The 23,160-nt window shown below is 47.6% G+C and overlaps 2 protein-coding genes across 3 annotated transcripts; one reads left to right on the top strand and one right to left on the bottom strand.

Annotated features, from left to right (window-relative positions):
- RNF40 (ring finger protein 40) lies at positions 1 to 17,315 on the bottom strand. 2 transcript variants are annotated; one of them, XM_080977698.1, is made up of 20 exons: positions 17,181 to 17,315; positions 15,711 to 15,908; positions 14,004 to 14,171; positions 13,540 to 13,675; positions 13,209 to 13,445; positions 12,058 to 12,179; positions 11,781 to 11,927; positions 11,597 to 11,671; positions 11,354 to 11,473; positions 9,958 to 10,137; positions 9,281 to 9,416; positions 8,869 to 8,990; positions 7,901 to 8,409; positions 7,278 to 7,395; positions 3,050 to 3,199; positions 2,347 to 2,559; positions 2,097 to 2,222; positions 1,445 to 1,585; positions 790 to 891; positions 1 to 684 (listed from the first exon to the last, which is right to left on the bottom strand). In XM_080977698.1, the coding sequence occupies exons 2-20, from the start codon at positions 15,840 to 15,842 to the stop codon at positions 508 to 510; spliced, it is 3,111 nt and encodes a 1,036-aa protein (XP_080833824.1). In that variant the 5' UTR covers positions 15,843 to 15,908; positions 17,181 to 17,315; the 3' UTR covers positions 1 to 507. The 2 variants fall into 2 exon arrangements, with proteins under 2 accessions (XP_080833824.1, XP_080833823.1); XM_080977697.1 differs by lacking the exon at positions 17,181 to 17,315 and adding an exon at positions 16,961 to 17,089.
- Positions 17,316 to 17,509: 194 nt separating this feature from the next.
- CFAP119 (cilia and flagella associated protein 119) lies at positions 17,510 to 22,900 on the top strand. The gene is made up of 9 exons (XM_080977710.1): positions 17,510 to 17,674; positions 18,773 to 18,804; positions 19,018 to 19,083; positions 19,557 to 19,726; positions 20,046 to 20,116; positions 20,264 to 20,380; positions 20,878 to 20,938; positions 21,755 to 21,832; positions 22,502 to 22,900. Exons 1-9 carry the CDS (start codon positions 17,651 to 17,653, stop codon positions 22,672 to 22,674), a joined length of 792 nt encoding a protein of 263 aa, XP_080833836.1. The 5' UTR covers positions 17,510 to 17,650; the 3' UTR covers positions 22,675 to 22,900.
- The last annotated feature ends 260 nt before the right edge of the window (positions 22,901 to 23,160 follow it).

Genomic DNA, 23,160 nt, shown 5'->3' with positions numbered 1-23,160 from the left:
TCTCGCAGGAGCAGATCATCTCCAACTTTTACTTCCAAAACACGGAAAACAATTATTAAAATAACTGAAGAATAAGAATCTCCGACAGGAAGCGTTTGATCTGCATGACTGCTGCCTGCAGACAGTGGTTGTCGTAAAAGTTTTCAAAATGGTAGAAGAAGAAAAAGATCCAAAGGCAATTTGGAGGGAGACCATTTGGGAAATGCCGAGAGGAGGAGGAGCAGCAGCAGCAGAGAGGATTCCTCAGATCTAGGGAGGGGATCCAGTGAAACAGACCCAGGAAGTATACGGGCAAGGGGAGAGAAGAGAAAGTAAACCACTGAAAAGGAAACTCTGCAAAATATTTTAAATGCTTGGGAAGGGGTCGATGGACCAGAGCCAGAAAACTGGTGTGGGGGAGGAATGAGTCTTATGCGGACCCGAGGCAGGTTTTTGCTAGGTAAGCCACAGGATCCAGGCACCGTCTGTGAAAGGGACCCCCTTGGGCGGGAAATTGGACCCAGGTGTTCAGCTGATATAGATGCGGTGGAAGTCATTAGCGCCAAAGGCCGCGTTGCACTTGGGGCACTTCCGCTGGCGGGTGTCGTAGCGTGTCTTGACACAGTCAAAACAGAAGACATGGAAGCATTTGGTGAGGACAGCATCCTTCTTGCGGGTATTGCAGCAGGGGCAGGTCAGCTTGGCCTGGAGATACGGGACAGATAATTCGTGTAAGATCCTTGACTTGGCTCTCCCCAACAAGGCTTGCCCTGGGTTGCCAACCAACCAAACCTCCTCCTTTCTCCTCACCTTGTACTCCTTGATCTCCTCCTGCAAAATCTCATCAGCATCCGCGTACACCTCCACTTTGCGCTGTTTCTCTAGCTTGCGCCGCAAGCGTGATATGTCCTCCTGAGGAAGGGATGCAAGTCAATGAATCCCAAAGGTGGTTAGCAAGACGGAAGGTAACACTGGCATACCAAGAAATATTTATCAGCAGCCATGAGGGCTAGTAACTTGCTTTTTAAAAAATATAACATTTTCAACCAAGAGGAGCATTAGAGCAGCTGACACACTTGCAGAGGAGAACAAGTTACAGTGGTGCCCCGCAAGACGAATGCCTCGCAAGACGGAAAACCCGCTAGACGAAAGGGTTTTCCATTTTTCAATGCGCTTCGCAGGACGAATTTCCCTATGGGCTTGCTTCGCAAGACGAAAATGTCTTGCGAGTCTTGAGGTTTTTTTTCGCTTCCCCCCCCCTTTTTCTAAGCCGCTAAGCCTTTAATAGCCTTTTAGCAGCTAAGCCGCTAAGCCTTTAATAGCCGCTAAACCGCTAATAGCGCTAATCCGCTAATCCGCTAATAGGGTTGCTTCGCAAGACGAAAAAACCGCTAGACAAAGATACTCGCGGAACGGATTAATTTCGTCTTGCGAGGCACCACTGTATCTTCTTTTCTCCTAGTACCTGGGCTCTTTTGAGGTTGAAAGATTCCTTCTCCTTGGCTGCTCGGTTCTCGGCCATACAGGTCTGGATCTCCTTCAGCTTACACTGAACGTGCTCCAGCTGCACCTTCAAGTCCTCTGCCAGCTGGGCAGCCTCCACTGCCTGCCAGAAGAAAAGCAGCAGAAGCCACCACCTGAGAATCTCCCAAGGACAATCAGACACAAGCTGCCCCAACAAAGGCACCCCATTCCTGGGGCTGTGAATACATAGCGCAATTGCACTGTGTGCACCCAAAAACTAGCAATGGGAAGAGAACGCAGTAGCTTGGGAATCTCTGCTTCTAGTTTCTAGCCCCCTAAGGCCATGGAGACCAACTGAGAGGGGATGGGCAATGCCTGGGGAAACTTCATAAGCAGAGGGGCTGGGGAGAGAGACGGAACAGGATTTCCAGGTCTTGGGCTTGCAATTTCCCCCAACCCCAATTACTGACAAGACCAGAATATGTTATCTAAAATACAGGCAGAAAATATAACAAAGTTTCAAGATTGAAGAACTGAGCTTGTAAAAAGACTCACTGACCTAGAAAATAATTTTTATTTTTGGAGCACAAGTACCCACGGCCCTGATTGTCTCCCAGTTCAGCCCATGGCTCCTCCCAGCTCCCTCTCCTCACCTTCCGCTTGTTGAGTTCTAAGGCCTGGCTGCGCAAAGTGAGCTCCTTCTCCACTGTGCCCAGGTTCCCCTGCAGAACACGCTCCTTCTCCTCCAGCTTCTGCACCACCAACAGCTGGGTGTCCACCTAGGCATGGAAACCAAAGCCACAGCCTTCAGGACATGGGGCAGAAGCCTCCCCTCAAGACCCTCCCCCCTTGTCTCAGGCTCCACAACTGTGTGAGGAGGTAGGGGGACAGGCTCTGCCTTACCTGGGACTTGAGGGCCAGCACCTGCTCAGCCAACTCGTCCTTCTCCTCCCGCAGCAGCTTGTGGATCTGATTGGACTTGATGCGCTCTGACATCAGCTTGAAGTTGGCGTCATCCTTCTCGCGCAGCTGCTGGTTCAGCCGCATGTTCTGCTCTTGCATGTCCTCAAAAGCCTGGCCCGTCACGTCCATTTCGGACAGGAGAGCCTCCTCCTCCTGCCCCAGCAGAGCAGACATAAGGAAGGGAACGAGATTGCTCAAGTTCTCCCTCCTTGCCCGTGCAGCTTCCCTTATTACTACACACACACGGCTGGTAATTTTTTGGGGGTGCTGTCAACCCCCTGTTGGCATCAGGACATCAGGCGATTGAAAGGTGAGTGGTCCTGCCCACCTGCCATAGTTGCACTGCAGCTGTGCGGGGAAGTGGTGACCAAGGAGCCTTGAATCCTGCACCCATCAGCAAGGAGAATTCATGCGCATACTACTGCTCCCTGCAGAAAGCAGGAATGAACTGACATGGCTGACAGGTGAAGGTGGTTTTGGAAAAATGGCCTCGCAGGCCAAACCCTGGTGAGCCAGTGAGCCAGAATCTCCCCAACCCTGGTCTATAGATGGCCATAGATGGACTGAAACAAACATCAGGCCTATGGGAAGGCTTCCACCCTGCAGGACAACTTACACCTTGGCTCCTCCCACAGCCAAATACCTGCTTGGTGGCAGCCAGCTTCTTCTGCAGGTGTTCAATTTGCTCCTCGGCCAATTTGATCTTGCGCAAGGCGTCCTCATCTGCCATTTTCTTGCTCTCTTTCTTTTCTTTCTCCTCCAACTCGCGGATCCTCACCCGCAGCTCCTCCACCTGCCAAGGGGACCAAGTAAAAGGGAACAGGGGTGACTCCTTATCCCTAGTCCCTCAACATGGTGCTGCCAAATCCATCACCCAGCACTAAGGCAGGACAAGCCAAATTGCAAGCGTCACAATGTTATTCGCCCTCATTTTAAAAGCACAACCAAGCAACCCCAAGCCCCTTTTTGGGGAACTATGATAGCTACTGTCCAGGCGCATCATTCACATCAACTTGCCCAGAATTAGCATGCCAATATGCTATACTGTCACTCAAATGTCTGCTATTGGGGGGCTTTTGGGTTATGTATTTTGTATTTTGATACAGTGATCTTCGGATGAAGGGCGGCATATAAACTTAATAAAAACCCTAGAGAGGACTCTGACTCACTCATACTTAAGTGTGAACTAGCAGAAGGGGCCAATGGGACCTGCACCAAAGCTTGACAGTGCCTAATGCTCATGTTCAGAGTGCCAGCCAGCCCTGCCCTTTTCCAGGGCACAACTTTCCACATCTCTCCAGACCACCCGGCATTCTCCTCCTACCCTGAAAAGGATATATCAAGAACTCTGGCCAAAAGTTTCAATATAAGGAATAATTCCTACTCAAGAGTTGAAATGAAAAACGTGTGTATTCTGCTAAGAATAACAGTTTGAAGCTAGTAGTAGATTTAAACACAACGTATAAGTATGATAGTTTTAAAGTAATGGTAAGTTTGGATACAACGTTTAAGTGCAGAAATAATGTCGTTTCAAATATACAATGAACCGATAATATTTGATTATTTTGGATCTAAAAGGATTGTTGTCATGAAGGATGAAAGTTTTTTCAAAGTGTATCATGTAAATATTCGCAATAGAAGGGGCACAGGCAGAGCCCATCGCTACGCCTTTGATTTGCAGATAGAACTGTTTTAAATAACGAAAAAAGTTATAATCCAAAATGATGTCCAGAATATCGAGCAAAAAATGTGTTGGAGGTTCTCTCGTGAGTCTGGAATCCAAAAGAGTTTCTATAATCGACCTGACTTCAGGTAATGGGACATTTGTATACAGCGACTCGACATCCAGGGTGACAAGGGAGGCCTCCTTTGGTATGGTAGTGTTCTCAACGTGTCCAATAAATGTTTTCGTATCCAGAATATAAGACGGAGTGTCGATGGCGAATGGATGCAAATAATGTTCCATATACTGACAAAGGGGTTCCAAAAGAGAGTCATTACCTGAGACAATCGGTCTGCCTGGTGGAGCATCAAGTGATTTGTGAATTTTTGGAAGTATATAAAATACTGGGGTACGTGGATATTTATTGACTAAAAATTCAGTTGTTTTCTTATCGAGGTATCCAAACGATATGCCTTCCGATAAGGTGGTCCTGATTATTCTGGAAACGTCGTCAGTAGGGTCTTTGGGCAATGGTTTATAAAAATTGCTATTTTGCAGTTGTCTATTTACTTCTGCGGTATAATCCTGAGTATTCATAATGACTATGGCTCCGCCCTTATCTGCTGGTTTTATCACAATATTCTCATCCGATTGAAGGCTAGCAATGATTTCTCTATCCTTTGCGGTAAAATTCCTTTTGTGTGGAGGTGGTCTTCTCTTTTCTATTTTATTAATGTCTTCTAGTAAAACCTGATAGAATGCATTCAGGCGGGCATTATCTACATGCGGGTTAAATGATGAGTGAACGCGGAATGGCGATGGTGTAGTCTGAAAATTGCCAAAGTGGCACCTTAATTTAACAAGACGTACAAGTTTGAAGATGTCCACCCTTGTCTGGAACGCATTATATTTAGGTGTGGGAACAAATCCCAGTCCGAGATTTAAAATTCTCTCTTCTTCATGGGTTAGTGTGCGTTTGGATAAATTTACAACTAAAGACGTCGTTGTTGATTGCGGCGCTTGGGAAAACCCTGTTGTTTGGAATAATCAATGGTGTGTGGACGTAAATCGTATTGTCTTAATTGTCTGGGTTGTCTTATCTGTCGATGTGGAATTTGTTCCTGTGAGTCGCTCTGTTCGGAAGATTCAGCACTGCTGGATGAAAATTCAGTTGTTGATCTAGGTTGAATACTAGTGTTCATGGATTTCTGCATCCATGGGAACACGTGATCTGATTCGTAATCCCTACGATCGCGTTCAAACTTCCTTAGTTTCTCAATTTTTATATTATCCGAATAATTCTTAAGTTCTACTTGTAATTGTTTAAATTTAGATTCAAACGTCTCCAAATCAAATTGTTTATGTAATTCCTCAGTGATTCCAACAGCTTCTTTGTCCAAACGTTCAGTCTCTTTAATTGCAAATTCTGTGATTAAAGTCATCAGGTCAAAAGAACATCTATTTAGAATGGACATCCATTTAATTTTAAATTCTTCATTGTTGGAAAATAAAGTTGGAGCTTTTTGAATGCGTAATCCTCTGGGTATCCTCTGAACTTTAGTGTAATCGGCCATGAGTCTGGCGTGTAGGTTGTATCTAGTTTGTCTTTTTAGAATATTTAGATAAGTGTTCCAATCATTGTTAGGTTTGATAGGAGTTTCATTTGTAAGGGAAGGTAAGGAACCAAATATCTTCTCTTTTTCATCAGCGGAATACGAAAAGGTCTCAGCCCATTTGGCCATAGTAATCGTCATTCCGCGTTCACTCATCATTTAACCCGCATGTAGATAATGCCCGCCTGAATGCATTCTATCAGGTTTTACTAGAAGACATTAATAAAATAGAAAAGAGAAGACCACCTCCACACAAAAGGAATTTTACCGCAAAGGATAGAGAAATCATTGCTAGCCTTCAATCGGATGAGAATATTGTGATAAAACCAGCAGATAAGGGCGGAGCCATAGTCATTATGAATACTCAGGATTATACCGCAGAAGTAAATAGACAACTGCAAAATAGCAATTTTTATAAACCATTGCCCAAAGACCCTACTGACGACGTTTCCAGAATAATCAGGACCACCTTATCGGAAGGCATATCGTTTGGATACCTCGATAAGAAAACAACTGAATTTTTAGTCAATAAATATCCACGTACCCTAGTATTTTATATACTTCCAAAAATTCACAAATCACTTGATGCTCCACCAGGCAGACCGATTGTCTCAGGTAATGACTCTCTTTTGGAACCCCTTTGTCAGTATATGGAACATTATTTGCATCCATTCGCCATCGACACTCCGTCTTATATTCTGGATACGAAAACATTTATTGGACACGTTGAGAACACTACCATACCAAAGGAGGCCTCCCTTGTCACCCTGGATGTCGAGTCGCTGTATACAAATGTCCCATTACCTGAAGTCAGGTCGATTATAGAAACTCTTTTGGATTCCAGACTCACGAGAGAACCTCCAACACATTTTTTGCTCGATATTCTGGACATCATTTTGGATTATAACTTTTTTCGTTATTTAAAACAGTTCTATCTGCAAATCAAAGGCGTAGCGATGGGCTCTGCCTGTGCCCCTTCTATTGCGAATATTTACATGATACACTTTGAAAAAACTTTCATCCTTCATGACAACAATCCTTTTAGATCCAAAATAATCAAATATTATCGGTTCATTGTATATTTGAAACGACATTATTTCTGCACTTAAACGTTGTATCCAAACTTACCATTACTTTTAAACTATCATACTTATACGTTGTGTTTAAATCTACTACTAGCTTCAAACTGTTATTCTTAGCAGAATACACACGTTTTTCATTTCAACTCTTGAGTAGGAATTATTCCTTATATTGAAACTTTTGGCCAGAGTTCTTGATATATCCTTTTCAGTGTAGTTTCAACAAGATTCTCCTCCTACCCAGCATGCCCTGTCCTTGTCGGGCTGTTTGGGGACAGAGGGACTATTTTTGTACTTTCTGCCAAACTTTAGGGTTCCCCCCTCACCCAGCTTGCTGATATCTCCCAGCTCTGCGTGGATAGCGTCTCTTTAACTACAGAAGGATCCACACTTGAGAGAATTGAGATTGAGAGTAGCGCATTTGACCCAAGCAAACAAGAGCTGGAATAAAAGGGGGGCAGAGGAAGTGCAATGTTCAGAAGGCAGCAGGCATCCGTGTGCAGGTGGGCCTCTCACCTCTGCCTTGGTCTTCTTCTCAGCGGCCATGAGCTGCACTTTGTCCCGCTGCTCCTTGGGTGCCGACTTATACATGTCCAAGAGTAGCTTCATCTCCTTCTGACTCTCCTGAGCCTTCCTGAGGAAGGAAACAGGATCAGCATGAAGTGGGGGGGGGGAACCTTGCACCCCAAGGGTTATTGCTTTGAGACCTATGAGAAACTATGGGGATGCAAAGGGAGGCTTCAAACTGTCTTACAAGGAACCTCTCAGTTGGGGGGTAACTATTTCAGTGAAGTTCTAGCTTACAGATATCTTTCTTACCTCCCCCTGGGTCCAAACACCAGAGTGAGGGGCCTACCACCAAGGCCTGCCTCCTGAAACCCTAAAATCTTGGCAAAGCTTTTTCTGGGCCTCCAGCTCTTCAGCTGCAATACAGCCCTCCAGAGCCCGATCTCCCTCTCTGCTGAGTGCAGAGATGCAGCTGCTCCCAGGAGCCAAACCACTGGCACAGATCCTCCAGGTTCACGGCCTTTCCTGAGGCTGTTGCGCCCTCCCCTACCCAGTGCTATCCCCCCAAAAAAAATCCTCTCCCCACTTCCCCACCCCCATTTTGAAATGGCACCATCTTCCACCTCCCTCACTTGAGTTCAGTCCGCAGCTGCTTGAGCAGATCGGAATCCTTTTTCTTGGGGTCCTCAGAGCCTCCACCACCCTTCTGCTTCTCCCGATCCCGCGAGGAAGAGGACGAGGAGGAAGACGACGAGGAGGAGGCCTCTTTGTCCCGGTCCCGGGATCTCTCGCGATCCCCGCTCCGTTCCCCACCGCTGCGCCCCTTGGACCGCTCAGGCTCCTTGGCGCGGGGGGGCGGGGGCGGCTGTGGGGCGAGGGGCTGTGGGGCAGGCGGCTCCTCTTCCTCCTTTTTCACCCCTTCATGGATCCCAAGAGGCTGGGGGGCAGCAGCCTCCTCCTTGGGCTCCTTCTTCATTTGCACCTCCTTGGGCTCTTTTTTCACATCGGGAGGCGCTGCTCCCTCTTCCTCTTTCATGGTGGAGGCCCCTGGGGGCCCCAGCAGCCCTGCGGGGTCCTCGGCCCCTGGTGTAGAAGGCGCTGCCGTGGAGCTGGAGGAAAAGCCGCTTTGCTGCAGCCGAACCTGAGCGAAGAACAAACGGACATGAGCTGCAGGGTAAGGTGGCCATCACAGCACCTGGAATGATGGAGCTCAAAGCAGGGGTGGCCAAAGGCCACTTGCAGTCCCCAGCAGACTGTCATATGGGTAGAAGGAGGAGAAATACAAAGAGAAGGGGGGGCAAAGAGAAGGGCCATAGCTGGGTGGTAGAGCATCTATTTTGCACACAGGAGCTCCCAGGTTCAATCCCCAGCATCTCCAGGTAGGGCTGAAAATGTTTCCTTTCTGAAAACAGGAAGGACGATATTGAGCAAGATGGACCAATGGATTGGGCTCAGGGAAAGGCATCGTCCTCCGTTCCTGCGAGAGAAGGAGTGTCCTGGCCACTTGGGGCTCTGGCCCCATCCACCGCCAGCATGCAGCCCCCGAGAGATTCCTTTGGGGGGGGTCATTCCCTGAAACCTCCCCCTCCTGCAACCCCACCTTGTTGATCTCCGCCTGCACTTCCCGGAGCTTCCGCTTGTACCGCTGCACGTCGCCCTTCAGCTGGTGGTTATGGTTCTGGAGGCTGCTGATCAGGTGGCGCATCTCTCGGTTAATGGGACCTCGGGTTCAAACGGAGGGAGGGGGGAAGAGAAGAGTGAGAATGAACAATTTGGTAGGCAGATGACTTCTGCACAGGGCAGACCTTAGAGCAGGGTTTCCCAAACTGTTCATGGACTACAATTTCCATCATCCCTGACCACTGGCCCTGCTAGTTAGGGATGATGTTCTTGTAGTCCGAGAACAGCTGGATACCCAAGTTCTGGGAAACTGGCCTTAGAGTATTAAAGGGAGAAAAATATTCATTTGGGGCCAAACCACGAATGCTCAATGGGAAGGAATGCAGCCTCACCTGCTTGCTCGTTGGCGGCCAAGTTCTGCTCAAATTCAATGCGCAGCATCTCATATTCTTTGCGCACCTGGGCCAGGGTGTCCTCCAGCTGGATCACCTCCGTCCGCAACTTCTTCTGCAGGTTCAGCTCATCACTCTGTTGCCGAGGAAGATGGGGAGGGGCAAGTAATATCAGCTGGGGGGGAGGGGGAGAACAGGGTGCAAGACCACTCTTTCTCCTTGGTAACTTTCACAGTCTGACAAACAGTGGGGGGCATAAGCTCTTCCCACTGAAATGAACCTAAATCAAGGGTGCCCACTGATTTCAATGGCTAATTTTGGATGCCACCCAGGGCTTCGTGAGATTATGCGATCAGGGTCTAAAAGGAAGGTCACCAGCGGCCACTAGCCATGACGGCTATGTCTTCCTCTACTGTTGGATGCCTCTGAGTGCCAGTTTCTTGGCATTGTGGGGAGAGTAGGGCTCTTGGCATTCAGGTTCTGCTTAAGGGTTTCCCAGGGGCATCTGGCTGATCCAGCAGGGCCCTTGTGCTCTTCTATGAAACTGCAAAACTGCTTTCCTTACCATTCTATCTAATGCTACAAAGCAAAGAGGTACAGGAAAGGCTTAAGCACGCCTGCTGACTACCCTTTCAGGGGTTAGAGAGCAGGCGCACACACTTCACGGGCTCCCTCACCTCCATGTGCTCGATGTGGCGCAGGTGGCTGTTCTTGGTGGTGAGCAGAAGGGCTCGGGCCTCGTCCAGCTGCGTTTTCACCTGCAGGCTCTCGTTGTACAGCAGCGAGAACTGAGACTGCAGCACTTTGTACTCCAGTGTCTCTTTCACCGCCTCCTCGGGCAGGCTCCGTAGCGCCACCTGCAGGGGAAGGGCAGAGAACAGGTGCCTGGGGGAGGAGAGCCACGGTAGCTCTCCACGTCAACTGCCCCACGTCATCACCCCTGGGAGTGGTCTTGGTGGCTCTTTTAAAAGAAACATGCCCCATCCTGCATGTTCGGGTGTATTAAGTGTAATAGCAAGTGTACAAAAAAACCTACCAGCAGCAAATGGGTCAAAGGCTTAAGATACTCAGCCTGAGGCTTGTGCCTTTCTGCCTGATTGCTGAAAGGCTTCGGATGCTGCACGCACGAGTGTACATAAAGGAAGCATCTGAAGTTGTTTGGACTGGTTTAGTTCTATTGACAAATGTTGGGGGAGGGGGAGTCATGGGAACATAGGAATCTCTCAAGAGCATTGGTCAATTTAGGTCAGCACTTTTGATTGACAGCGAACATTTCCAGCCTTAGCTGGAGATGCCAGGGATTGAACACATGTCCTTCTGAGCTATGAGCCTTCCCCAAAGTCAATCTGGAATTCTTTTGCCAGGAAGCAAAGAACACACAGGTCCTGCTCTCTGAACACAATGCATTCTCAGAAAATTGTTCATTAGGCAAGCGGGCATATAACAAGTTAATGGTTTTCATTATTTCCTATAGGAACATTTCTAATCCATGCTTTCTCACTCCATGCTTTCTGCCTGAAACTGCTGCAGCCAATCAGCAAAGGTAAAACAAAGGAAAAATAGATTTGTCCAATCTCTCTTGTTCCCCGATTTGTCCAATCGCTCTCATTTCCCGCCATGGTTTCGGCCTGAAACAGCAGCTGCTGACTAGCAAAACACAAGCAAAGAACTGGACAAACTACAGCTGTCTGGACATCTGAGTCAGCCATTTGTGAATAATTCTTTGTGTTCAGATAAGTGAGATTTTGGATAACACGTATTCTGATAGCAGAACCTGCGTGTAATGGACTGAGGTGCCAAGAAGAAGAAGAATATGAAATACTGAAGCACTACACTACACAGATGTAGAGAACCTGGAAATGCACAGAAAAAGAGCTCTTCAGAGACACCGCCTCCCCCCATCACAAGGACTAGAAACATAAATAATATCCCTCTGCACCCTGCAGCTGCAAAAGTGGCTCTAAAGCAGATTCTCCAGAACCATCATTCCTGGTCATACTAGCATATTTTCAGCCTGCCACTAGAGGGCATTCTGCTTCCCTTCCCCAAATTCCACAGGAGGCTCTTCCTTACCTTGAGCTTCTCATTGGTCCTCACAGCCTGCTGCATTTCATGTTGCAGTTTCTCCAGCTCCGCCATGCGGCTGTTGGCAAGCTCTTGGTGCTCCTCCAGCTCCGCGTTCAGCATCTCAAACTGCAAAAGCCCAGGCACAAAACTGAAGCAGGAAGATTCCGCAAAGGGAAGCACTTGGACCTGCAAGACTCGCATCCCAGCGCCACTGACACCCCACCCCCCAGTTGTTTTTATCCCGCTTACCTTCTGCATGCTAAGTGTGATCTGCCCACCCTGGAACCCGCCGGAACTGCCCGATGCGTAGTAGCCCGAGTTTAGCTGCCAAAGGAGTTAGAGAACAAAGTTCAGTGCCTTGTACGCTACAATGAACCATATTGGCCCATGGGCTGGGCGGGGGAACAGGGGGGCCCTGAAGGTCTTCGCTTGCCTGTTCCAGGGCCTCAGCCAGGTGCTTGTTCAGCTTCTGCTCCCGCTTGCGCAGCTTCTCGATATCCCACTGCAGGTCCTCGATGGTCGTCTCCATCTCCAGCACTTTGGTCTCGGAGGAGGTCACCTTGTCTTGCAGTTCCGTGTACTAAGCGAGCCAGAGGAGAAAAAGATGCAGACATGCCGGGCTTCAGAACGATTCTCTCCCACAAAGCGGCATTGGCTATGGGAAGCCCTGCCTGCACCCGCACTTTGCTGACATCTGACAAGGAACCTACCTCCAAGGAGATCTTATGGTGCTTCTCTTGCAGCTGGGTGGTGAGGTCCTGCAAGTGCCGATTCTCCCTCATCAGGTCCTTGTTGAGAGACTTCACGGCTTCTTCCAGTTGGTCAAACTCCACTGGGGAAAGAAAGAGGCCCCTGAGAACCCAGGACGCCAACTCCCAGCCCCCGCTCCCAGCAACTTCCTCAGCTGGCTGCTACAGGCTATTTACAAGTTTGCATTAAAACATCTTACGATTCCTTCACTGCACAGGCATGAGAAGAACAGAAAACACCGTGCTGCTTCCAACACCTCTCTCCTCAAGGGACCAGAATTCTGCATCTCAACAATCTCCCTTTTCCATTAATTTAAAAAGTTATCTGGTTTCTCCACAGGTCCTATTGACCTCATGCAACACTTACGCCTCCATTTCTAACAAACCTTTTCTACTATCTATTCCACATGAATTCCAAATCATATTAGGGCTTTTCGGAAATGCCCTCTCTGCCCCCAACATAAACTGAACAAAATCAATTGATACCAAATAGAACATATTTTGGTTTGCTTTGCCCTTAAAGCAAGAGAACTGTTTAGGTCAGCATCTCGGACACAGGTAGGAACCAAACCTTTTAATACCAGGCTTTTACCATCTCAGCAGGTTAATAATAATAATAATATAGCCTTGAAAATGAATGAAGCACAATTAATAATAATAATAGAAGCATTCATGTCAGCATCAATAAAAGATCCCATGAGGTGACCCAACTGAACTCCAAAAGGACCTTTCCCCCCAAAAGCTGCCAAAGTAGACAGCTTTATCCATAACTCTTGTTCTTGCTTTGTTGCTTTTGCTAGCTCATTTCTATGGATTCTTTTTTTCTGTATTTTTGCAAATTTAATTTAAAATGTCATAAAAAAAACAAACCTCCCTTTTCTAACTGATGCCTGGAAATAAAAGTTATGTAAAGGATCCTGGGAATGCTGTCAAAATCTACCTCATAGGGTTGTTGTGGGGATTAAATGCTATAGGGCAGAACCATGTAGAACACCTGGAGCTCCCTAGAGAAAAATGCGGGAAATAAATGCAATAAATAAAATAATTATAATTATACTAATGCTTCAAAAGGTGCCTGCTCAGCCCAGCTCTGAGAAGGAGCCTGGCCTCACCCCGGGCGTGGATCTTCTGGCAAAGTTCCTCGGTGCGCCGGTGGATCTTGTCAGAGAACTCCACGATGCGGGAGACGGCAGCTTTGGAGAACTCCATGCGCTCCTGGAGCTGCAGCTCAATCTCTTCGCTGCTGCTGCTGGCCAAGGTAGCCAAGAAGGAGAGGGCTGACTCATTCAGCACAAGCCCCGCTCCGGCTTTCCACGGGGCGGGGGGAGTAACGGGGGACAGGACTGCCTCTGTGGGGACCAGAAGAACAGCAATGGTTACTGGCTCCGAGGACGGGAGCTGCATCTCCTCCCAGCATCCTGTATCGGAGAGAGCTGGGCTCACCTCTCCTCTCCAGCCCCTCCTGCCCCAGGAGAGCGGCATCCAACTCGGCTCCCGTCATCTCCAACTTGGGCTCCTCAAGAGGCTGGCCGCATTCTCCGTCACATCGCCTCAGCAGCACTTGCACGGTCTCATCTAGCTGTAGAAATTGGAGGGGGGGGGAGAGACGGCTTGAGAAGGACACAGGGAGAGAGAGGACATAGGGGATGCCACAGGCAGGGCTGGGTGAATACCAAAACTATCCAGCTTCCAGTTATCTCCATTTGGCTTGTGCTTGTCACAAGGAAGGTGACACAGGAGCAACACGGCAAAATATCGCTCCCCAACCACTTAGAAGCTCTGCTTAATGCCCTGCTGGTTTCCTAACGCTTCCACCAGCTGCTGAACTGATCATCAACCTCATCTTGTCAACCTTAAGGACTAGAAACTTAAGAAAAGGAAACGAGCGGCCAGGAAGGCGCCCTGACCTGCTTCCAGTAGCGGTTGACAATCAGGAGAGTGGCATCGTCAGTGGCCTGCCTCTTCTCCAGCTTTTCTATGCGCTCACGCAGCTCATCCTCAAAGGCCTGCCGCTGCTCCAGGCGCTCGGCTAATTTCTTGTTCTTGAACTGGAGCACCTTGAGGTCCATCTCCTCCTGAAATAAAACAGAACGTCAGAATGTGAATCACAGAATGATCCTCGGCCGTTTCCATCAACAACCCCAAGTTCTGATGATATTTCTATTAGATAGATAGATGATAGATAGATGAGAGAGAGAGAGATACACGCACACATCAACAGCACCCTAAAGAAAAATATGGTCCATCATCATTTACCCTAATGAGGCACAAAACTATAACTAGAATGAATTCCACCCCCCGCTTTTTTAAATTGACCATTAATTCTAAAAGGGTGCAGATTAGTGGCAGAACACATGCTTTATTTGCAAAGGTCTCAGATTTGAACCTCAACATCTCCATGGAGGATTAGGAAGGACTCCCTGCTGAAAGCTGGTGCCCGACACTGCCAACAATACCAATCAACAATCTGAGTCAGTATAAGGCAGTTTTCTATTCTTTTGGTTAAAGATAGATAAATGTATTGCTGTACATACACTGATAGATAGCATATAGACAATAAAAGTAAGTATGAAGAGGATGTTGGATGGAAGGATGTTATAAAGGAGTCAATATGACCTATTAAAGAGTGAGAAGGAATTTGCTGGCACTGATAGGTGAACCTATGACCTTGCTCTTCATCAAGCCCCTGCCTATGATGTTACTTTTGCTCTCCCAATAAGGTTGTTGCTTAGTTGCCCAACTGCAATTCTCCTTGATACAGTACTTAATTTCTACTCGTGTGCAAAGCTAAGGTGAGGGAAGGCCCCTATATAAACCTGAGTCATTTATAGGCCACAACTCTACTTTTCTGAGTTCCCAGCAGCTGCTGCTGTTCTGACCAAGTAAAAACTGCCTTTGAAATCACAACTGGTGTTGTTAAAAGACAAAAATCTGCCACAGGGGCCCATGCCCCTGCTGAAAAGGTTCACATCAGGAAGCAAACCTGGAAGCTGCTGCTTAACATTTTCCTCTAAAAGTGATGGGGGAAGGTATTTCTAACTCCTAAATCTTAGCATCTAATTTTATGCCACCAGTCCTGCAGAGATATTTCAGATACCCAGCTACCAACATCCAGTTTCTAGGCAAAATTATAGGCATGGATTGTTTTTTTCTGGTCCCAACCTGTATAATATTCTTTATTACAGAGTTGCCTATTTAAAAAGCCTGATCTGGAGCATACTTGCGCCCCCAAATTCCCAACATTTATTTCCAGAAGGGGTCTTTTTTATTTTAAAAAATCAAAACAAATAATTGCCATGTAGAAAGAGTTCTCTTCTCACAGTGCCCAGCCAGATGCCCACGAGAAGCTCACAAGCAGGACCTGAGGGAAACAGTACTGTCAAGCTCAGGTTCCCCAGCAGTTGGTATTCAGTGCAAGCTGCCTCTGACAGTTGAGGCAGAACGCAGTCATAACTAGTGGCTGCTGACAGCCTTATCCTTCATGAATCTGTCCAACCCCCTTTCAAAGCTATCCAATTTGGCAGCCATCATGGCACCTTGCAGAAGCGAATTTCAGACTTTTACCACCACCACCGAGTACTTCTCCACCCTGCACTCAATCCCCTGGTCCTCACCGTGGAAGAGATGCCCCCCAGGCGGATGGGCTCAATCAGGGTAGTGGTAGTCTTCTCCTCCCTGTTGGATTTCTTCTCAGGGGGCCCAGAGCCTCCATCCCCGGCTGCCCGCTTGCTCGCAAGTCCCGACATGGTGACTCTGAGCAGCAGGCAAGAGCAGAGGAATCAGGCAGTCAACCAACGGGGGCAGCGCTTCAGCTACAAAGGGAAAGGAAAAAAGAGAGGGCGAGTTGCAGTTGCCCATAAGTAGACTAGTGTGACATTAATCCTCCCATAGTCAAGACCAGGTACTGCTTCCCGTATCTGGTCAGAGATGCAGAAAGAAGGGGATCAGCTATGCTAAGCAAAACACAGAGGGCAAAAGGGGTGTGTGGTAGGTAAGGAAATGCAGTGACATTATCAAGGAATCATGGAAATTTTTATAAGAGGGCACAAAGGGGAACAAAAGTTGCAGATATGGCTGCTAACTCCCCCTCCCCCTGTGTGCTCTTTAAAAGTTATATACCAGGCCAAAAACCAACAAGTGTCCCCTGGCACAGAGACAGTTAATGAGGAACAGGCACCTGCTGAACCACTGATGTCTATCTTGGTGCTGTACCAAGAGCTCTGCTGGGCGGAGAAGTGTTGACAAGCAGATAAAAAGAAAGCATAGGCTTGGAGAAGAGGTAAGACTTAGAAGAAGAAGAAAAAAGAGGAAGTCAAGTAAACTATGGAAAAATATCCTTAAATTGAGAGTTAACAAACCAAAATAAGGAGTGAAATAAGGATGGGGGTAAAAATGGGAAGGAGGCAAACACTTCACGCCCTATTTTTAAAGACGCCCCAGCTTTGCTCCTTCCCTCTGGCATGTTTTTCAGGTGCGAGGGGTGGGGGTCCCGTGTCCCTCCACCAGACGCTGCGGGACTCGCGACTCCCCTCAGACCCTCAGTCGTGGGGAGACACTGGGGGTCGCAGTCCCAAGAGCCTCTGCAGGGCCAGAGGTTCCCCACCCGACCCCCGACCCCGCCAGGACCCCCTCACAGCCCTGACAATTCAAGAGAAGGATGAGGCCACCTTTCAAAGGGCAGCATCGGAATACCCGCCAAGGCGGGCGAGGCTTGTTCTGGGGAAAGTTCAGTTAGGAACAATCCACATAGGCAAGGCGGGGGACCTCAATAAGGCGGGGGGGCGGGGAGAGCGGGGCGGGGGACGTGCAGGGAGCGTGCTGTGAGGGGGGATCTGGTGTCGGGGGGATCTCCTCTCACACTCACCTGCCTGAGCGCCCCTCCCCCCGGCTGCGGCTTCCTCGTCCTTCTCCCCCCGCCCCCCATGCGTTACTCCGGCCGAGAAACGCCAGCGCGCCTACTGCGCATGCTCTCCCGCAACCATTCTCAAGGCCCCACCTTCGCCTCTTTGCCGAGTGCGCACGCGCAAACCCAACCTCAAGCTATTGGGCAAAGCGCGAACCAGGGCTGCGCTGGTTAACCTCACCGAGACGCCTTAACGGAAGCGCGCTCTGTGATTGGCTCTTTCTTTATCGTAGACTTCCCATAGTTAGAGTGATGCGCGCCGCAGGAGACCCTTGAATTGGAGATTTCGATCCAACATGTCAACTTGTGCTTCAGGATTAAAATGCAAAATTTAATCCAGTAAAATTCTACTCGGCGCCCAACACTCAGGTCCCTAGAGGAATAAAAGCGCTTTTCTAGCTCTATGGCGTCCGAAAAAAATTCACATATGTTATGATGGCGCTTTAATTTTTCTATCTCTACTGATACTCTCTCTTCCCCCCCCCACCGCCGGAACACTTCAAAGAGAACCTCTACAATTGGCTAAGCGCTTCGCCCTCAAGTGTTCCTCGTTCTTATTGGACGAATTTCGACGGAATTCCAATTGGCTGAAGCAGAGATTGCTATGGCAACGCGTGATTCCCCCAACCTTCTACACTCCGACAACCAGAGATGGGGTTGGAGGGCTTCCAGCAGGTGAAAGGGGCGGGGGGAATTCAATAATATTCACGTGCAGGCCAATATTTCCCATTTTTACTTCGAACATATTGCTGGGGAAAGGGGGGGGGCGACACGAGGCAGAAACTCAACTGGGACAGCTTTTGGCGCAGTAGAAATGGTGGAAGGAAACGCTTCGCCCGCCAAGTGCCTGCCTGTCGTGCAGCTGTTGAAATCACAGGGGTGTCTGTCAGGATTGGGAAGCAATCCTAATACCAAAAACTGTCAACGTTTCATAGTAAATAATAGTTATCTACCAGTGGTAAGAATAATAATCCATGCTGAAGTATAAGTTGTGATGATAAAATTAATAAAAATACTGGTATTAGAATAAAGTGCTGGGCCTAGGAGACTGGGTTCAAAGTTTTACTTAGCCAGTAACTAAGCAGGTAACCTTGTGCAAGTCTCTCCTCACAGAGTAGTTGTGAGGATAAAATGAGGGCAAAACCCCATGCAATACCTACCCCAAGCATTGTAGAAGGTGAGTGGAATGCATGCACATGTGAAAAACTGCAACTAAAATACATTTCAACTGAAATGCAGTGGCACATAACTGCACAGTGTGGATTTCTTAGGAGGAGTCCGTTTTCTATCAGTCAGAGAAACTTAGACTATCTGCCATCTGTCCTCACATTTTGCATAAATCACCAACATAAATGAAAATTGATTACGGTAAATAAAAATGTTCTGTTTGATGGAAAAAAATTACCTTATTTGAAATTATAGCAATATGGCTTTCAGCTTTAAATTGTGTAACCAACACTATTCAAAGCACGCTCCAGCCAAGTAGAATTTGTTCCCATTGTGGCACGATAATCTGCCACCAAATCTCATTGAAATAACCAGTAGTAATAATAGTAGTACTAGTACAACATGTCTCTCCTGTATCAGCCTCTACAGGCACTGTAACTCTCCAGTGGCTTGACTTCACCCCCAAAGGCACATTCTTCTATTATCTCTTGAAACAGACAGATGCCAGCAATAGTAGTATACAATTTGGTCATACAACTGCGTAAGAAAAAATATTTGTAAATTGATCCCTAACACTCCTACTCAAAAATTATTTCTGTTTTTCAGCCTCAGCCTCATAAGGCAAAGATATGCATGTGGTGAGTAACTGCTTATGTGTATTAATTTAGAAGAAGCATTAATTGCCACATCCTACCCCAGAATCAGCTGTATTTTGGTGCATGGCCTGAAAATCCTTGAATTTTGGCATTGCTGCATGTTTGATGCCCATTATACCTAAGGCTGCTTGTGTACATTAAGAACATGAAGCTGTTTTTCAGGTTACTTGCTTTCCCTTGTTCTTCCTGTTCCAGGAAATATCTAGATGTTCACTCCATGGATTTAATCAACAAGGCTGGAACCACTGATGAACTGAAGAGGTGATGAGACTTTAAGACTAAGAAACATTAGCCATGTCAGTCTCTTACCAAAACAAACATCTAAGTAAGAGTTACTGCTGAATAAACACATAGAGAATCGGGCTGCATTCAGGATGTTCCAGATAAAGGAATACATCCTAAATGCAGAGCGACAGAGGGTAAAGTCCTCTAAATTTTAAAGAACCAGCATTGGCCATACATATTTAACCAGACACTGTTTAAAGAGGTTACTAAGAATAGGTGGCTGGATATATCCAAGTCTGAAGAATCAAACTGGCAGTGAAATTTTAAAAACCTTGATCTACTCCCTCACTGTTCTCAGGTGCAGAGTCATCTTATTGCAGTTAGCTGTGCAAAATAAAGGCAGACGCCTACCAGTTAAAGGAAATAGTGATGATGGAAGAATTTTGTCATTCTCTCATCAAACAGGATTGTCTATAATCCTACCTCCCTATTTCCCTTCTTCTCTGCAGCCTCCTCTCCAGACTCTTGGATTTGCAAGATTTTGAAACAAACCCACGCTCCACTATCTTATTGGATCTGTACTTCTACACCATCCAGTTCTGCCGGGAGCAGGGTTTCAACAGGGAACAGACCTCAGCCTTCTTCTCAATTGTGAAGGATGTACACGAGGCCTGTGTAGGTAAGCAAATGGATGTCAGAAGAGAGAAGGGAGTTTTGTGAATGGAAAAGAAGAATGAGGGGGATGTGGGAAAATGTGACCGCAGAAGCCTCATTGGGAGCAACGTGGCATTATAAAGAGTAGGATACTGTCTTAAGTACACAGTTCCTTTAGGTTATTGTGGATGCCTGTTAGTGCTATAGTGATGCTGCCTTATCATAAGGCAAAGAGGTGAGAGTAACACCCAGAGCCGGTCCTGTTGGCTGCCAGTTGGGGAACTGGGCTGTAGAAAAAGGGCTTGAGAAGAAGAACATGATGCTTCCACCTTCTTCTCCTGTAGAAACACCACTGCCCAATGTGGAGGAATGCTACAACTACTTCTCTGAACTTGTTTTTTGCCACTCCATCCGGGTGAGTGTGTCCAGACAGGGCAAAAATGATAACACAACCGAGATGTCATCCCTCCCCAATATTCCTCTTTTCAGCACTGCGTATGTGGAAGGGAATGGCACCCCCCCACACACACACAATCTTACCTATTTTTTCACACTTCTTTAGAGACCCCCCTTCAGCATTGATCTCTTCAATCAGAACCAGCTGGTGCGCCTAACAGACTACATGATCAACACCTACTTCCGCCACTACAAACTTTACAAATACGCTTTCACTCCACAGGTAAAAATTTGTCAGGGTTTGGGTGGATGGGAAGGAGCTCTCATGTCACCTTCCCATGCCATGGGAGGAAAGGGTTTGCAGGATCCTGGATGATTTATGTGTAGCACGAGGGATTAAACATGGACTCCGATGCTCCCATGGATTTTGGGGTGGGATCCAACATTGCCACTCAGCTTCCATCAGCGGAACAGGAAAGGAAGCAATTTCCAGCTATTCCAAAGGAGCAGCACAAGAGCTTCTGCTCTGGAGGATCCCCCAACCCTCTGGAGAAGGTATAGGGGGAGAAAATTGCTGAAGTTTGCTTCCTTCAAGTCTTACCATCAAGCTGAGCAACACTGCTGGATATGGCCCTTTATTTTTAAGAGCAAGGTACTTTGTGGATGCAGTGAAAATCATCAAAATGTGACCAGAAACTAGCCAGCCAGTGAAATCAGTGGATCACTCCTCAGCAGCCACATGCTCATACATACCGGTCCCAAATCCCCTCTCTTCCCTAGGTGCGATTGGACATATCATTCACTTACATTGGGATGCCTGAACCAGAGCCCAAATATGAAGGTAAGTGTGGGCAGGCCCAGATCCTCCCTCCCTCTGAGCACAACAGTGTAAGCTGACTGTCATTCACCTGTATTGACAAGGATGTTAAAGGGGTGAAAAAGAAATTGGCCAGTCCTTCTAAATGAGGACATCTCCCGGAGTAGGACAAGGGGAAGACAAAAGCTACATATAAATCTGTGGCAGAAGGTGGCTTTAAAGCAAGCATAGGCAAACTCAGCCCTCCAGATGTTTTGGGACTACAGTTCCCATCATCCCTGACCACTGGTCCTGTTAGCTAGGGATCATGGGAGTTGTAGTCCCAAAACATCTGGAGGGCCGAGTTGGCCTATGCCTGCTTTAAAGTAACACACAGACCTAGTTGTATAGGAAGCCATCTAAAAAATATGTGTTTATTATAGGAAGGCATCCTCTGCCAGATTGTCGGTCCAGTGTTTAGCCCAGTGTTTATTCTGACTGGGGATCTCAGGCAAAGCTACATCTTGCCCAGCTCTATGATCTTGAGAGCCTTTTAACTGGAAATAACAAAGGATTGAACCTGGGTTATGTTCTGTGTGAACAGCACACGTTTCACCCCTGAGAGATGAGTCTTCCCTCTTTGGGGCCGTGGCGCTCTTGCTTTGAATCAGTACTTGGTCCTCAGATGCTAAAATGTCACAATAGCCTCCTGCGTCTTGGGTCAGGTTGAAGTTTTTACAACTACCAAGAGGGTCCTACAGGCCCAAGAGAGTCTGTAGGAAAGGATACAATATCAAGAGTTGTTGCCCCCAATCCAACCCTTTCCCCCCAAAGGGTTTTTAACATCTCTTTCTTCTACAGAAGCAGCAACTGAGGACTCAGAGGCAGCTTTGTCACCTCTGCAGGAGGATATGGACGAGACAGCTATTGCTGAAGAAAGTAAGAGAGGGTGGCTCAGTGGCTGGGGCTAGTGTGTAGTGTCCAGAGTGGGCTAAAAAGTCCCCCAGCTCAGATTTCATCTTAGTCATGAGGTCTTGGGTGAACCTCCCTCACTCCCTCTCTCTGCCCTTGGTTCCTCATCTGCAATCTGGGGATAGTAATATTGCCCTCCCTTACAGGCTTGTTGTAAAATCTACTGAAGTTATGACCTTGCCTATGCATTGCACTAAGCCAAACTGTGGTTCCCAGGGAGGAGCGTGCAGCCAGTTTGCTCCTCCCCAGCCATGTTTTCGTTGCCACTCCACACTGAACTAAGCCAGTTTGGAGTGGCATGGCATCCAAAACCAGGCGTGTGGTTGAGCTCTCGCCAGGCTGTCCACAAGCTTTAACCAAGAACAAACTCGTGGTTTGTCTGAAAAGAGCTTAACCAGAAACCTGGGTTTAGACAACATGCTAAGCCAGACGTTGGCTTAGCTCAGCACATTATTGAAAGAGGCTGAGGCAGAGCAATGCGGCCCAGGCCAGTATGCGGTAAGTGCTTCAAATGCTGCAAAAGTGCTATTTAAACGGTAAGTAGTGTATTCTTTTTTGGTGGGGGGGGCACTCCCGAACCCCAGAGTGGTAGCCGAGAGGCGAGTGCTCTCTCCCGCTTATTCTGCCTCCTCCTAGGTCCCACCGCTGTGCTGCGAGAGTACATTGCAAACCAGCTCACCCAGGAGCTGACCATGCTGCGCCTTTCAGTAGATCAGCGCCTGAAGGCAACGGAGGACCAGTTTAACGCCAAGCTGCTCCAGCTGGAGAAGGGCCCGGGCAAGGGGGGTGCCAAGGGCAAGAAAAAATAAGCAGGTTGGGAGGAGAGAGAATTAACTTTTTAGATTAGAATGTTGAGAGGTTATCAGGGCCCACCCATAAAGTATCTCATTCCTCAAAAATGGTGGAAATGAGTAATAGTTAAATGGGGGGTGGCCAGATAGACCACACTTTTAAATGCCTTTTAGAAACCTGTTTTTCAAAAACTATCTACAGAGAAACCTGTGATGTTAAGACATTAAAGAGCTTTCCAAACAATCGGTACCACTGTTGCACATCTTCTGTGTATCTCCAGGCTGTATCTCCTCTCTCTCAGCCTGCTGCATTCCCCATCCGAAGCACTCAAACCATTGTATAGAGTAGGTCTCCTCACACCCTACTAGCAGAGCTGCTACACTTTGGGGGCGCTGTCTGAATTGGGGATGTGCGAGTATTGCAGGCATCGTGCGTCCATGCCATCTCCCTCACTGGACCAGCTGCTGGAGTGAAACTGACACACTGCCTTTCTTCAGATTTTC

This window comes from Podarcis pityusensis, assembly GCF_964106645.2.
Source record: "Podarcis pityusensis genome assembly, chromosome: 13".
In the NCBI taxonomy this organism is placed as follows: Eukaryota; Metazoa; Chordata; class Lepidosauria; order Squamata; family Lacertidae; genus Podarcis; species Podarcis pityusensis.
This window is presented reverse-complemented; position numbering and strand designations above follow the sequence as displayed.

What these genes read in the sequence shown, in the direction of transcription:
- RNF40 (XM_080977698.1), bottom strand. Translation starts at nt 15,842, where the DNA reads ATGTCGGGACTTGCGAGCAAGCGGGCAGCCGGGGATGGAGGCTCTGGG. An exon ending in GGAGGGGCTGGAGAGGAGAG is followed by an intron (nt 13,446 to 13,539) that starts GTGAGCCCAGCT and finishes TGGTCCCCACAG; the next exon opens with AGGCAGTCCTGTCCCCCGTT. An exon ending in AGGAGATCAAGGAGTACAAG is followed by an intron (nt 685 to 789) that starts GTGAGGAGAAAG and finishes CCGTATCTCCAG; the next exon opens with GCCAAGCTGACCTGCCCCTG.
- CFAP119 (XM_080977710.1), top strand. Translation starts at nt 17,651, where the DNA reads ATGGGGTTGGAGGGCTTCCAGCAG. An exon ending in AAGGCAAAGATATGCATGTG is followed by an intron (nt 18,805 to 19,017) that starts GTGAGTAACTGC and finishes TTCCTGTTCCAG; the next exon opens with GAAATATCTAGATGTTCACT. An exon ending in ACCAGAGCCCAAATATGAAG is followed by an intron (nt 20,939 to 21,754) that starts GTAAGTGTGGGC and finishes TTTCTTCTACAG; the next exon opens with AAGCAGCAACTGAGGACTCA.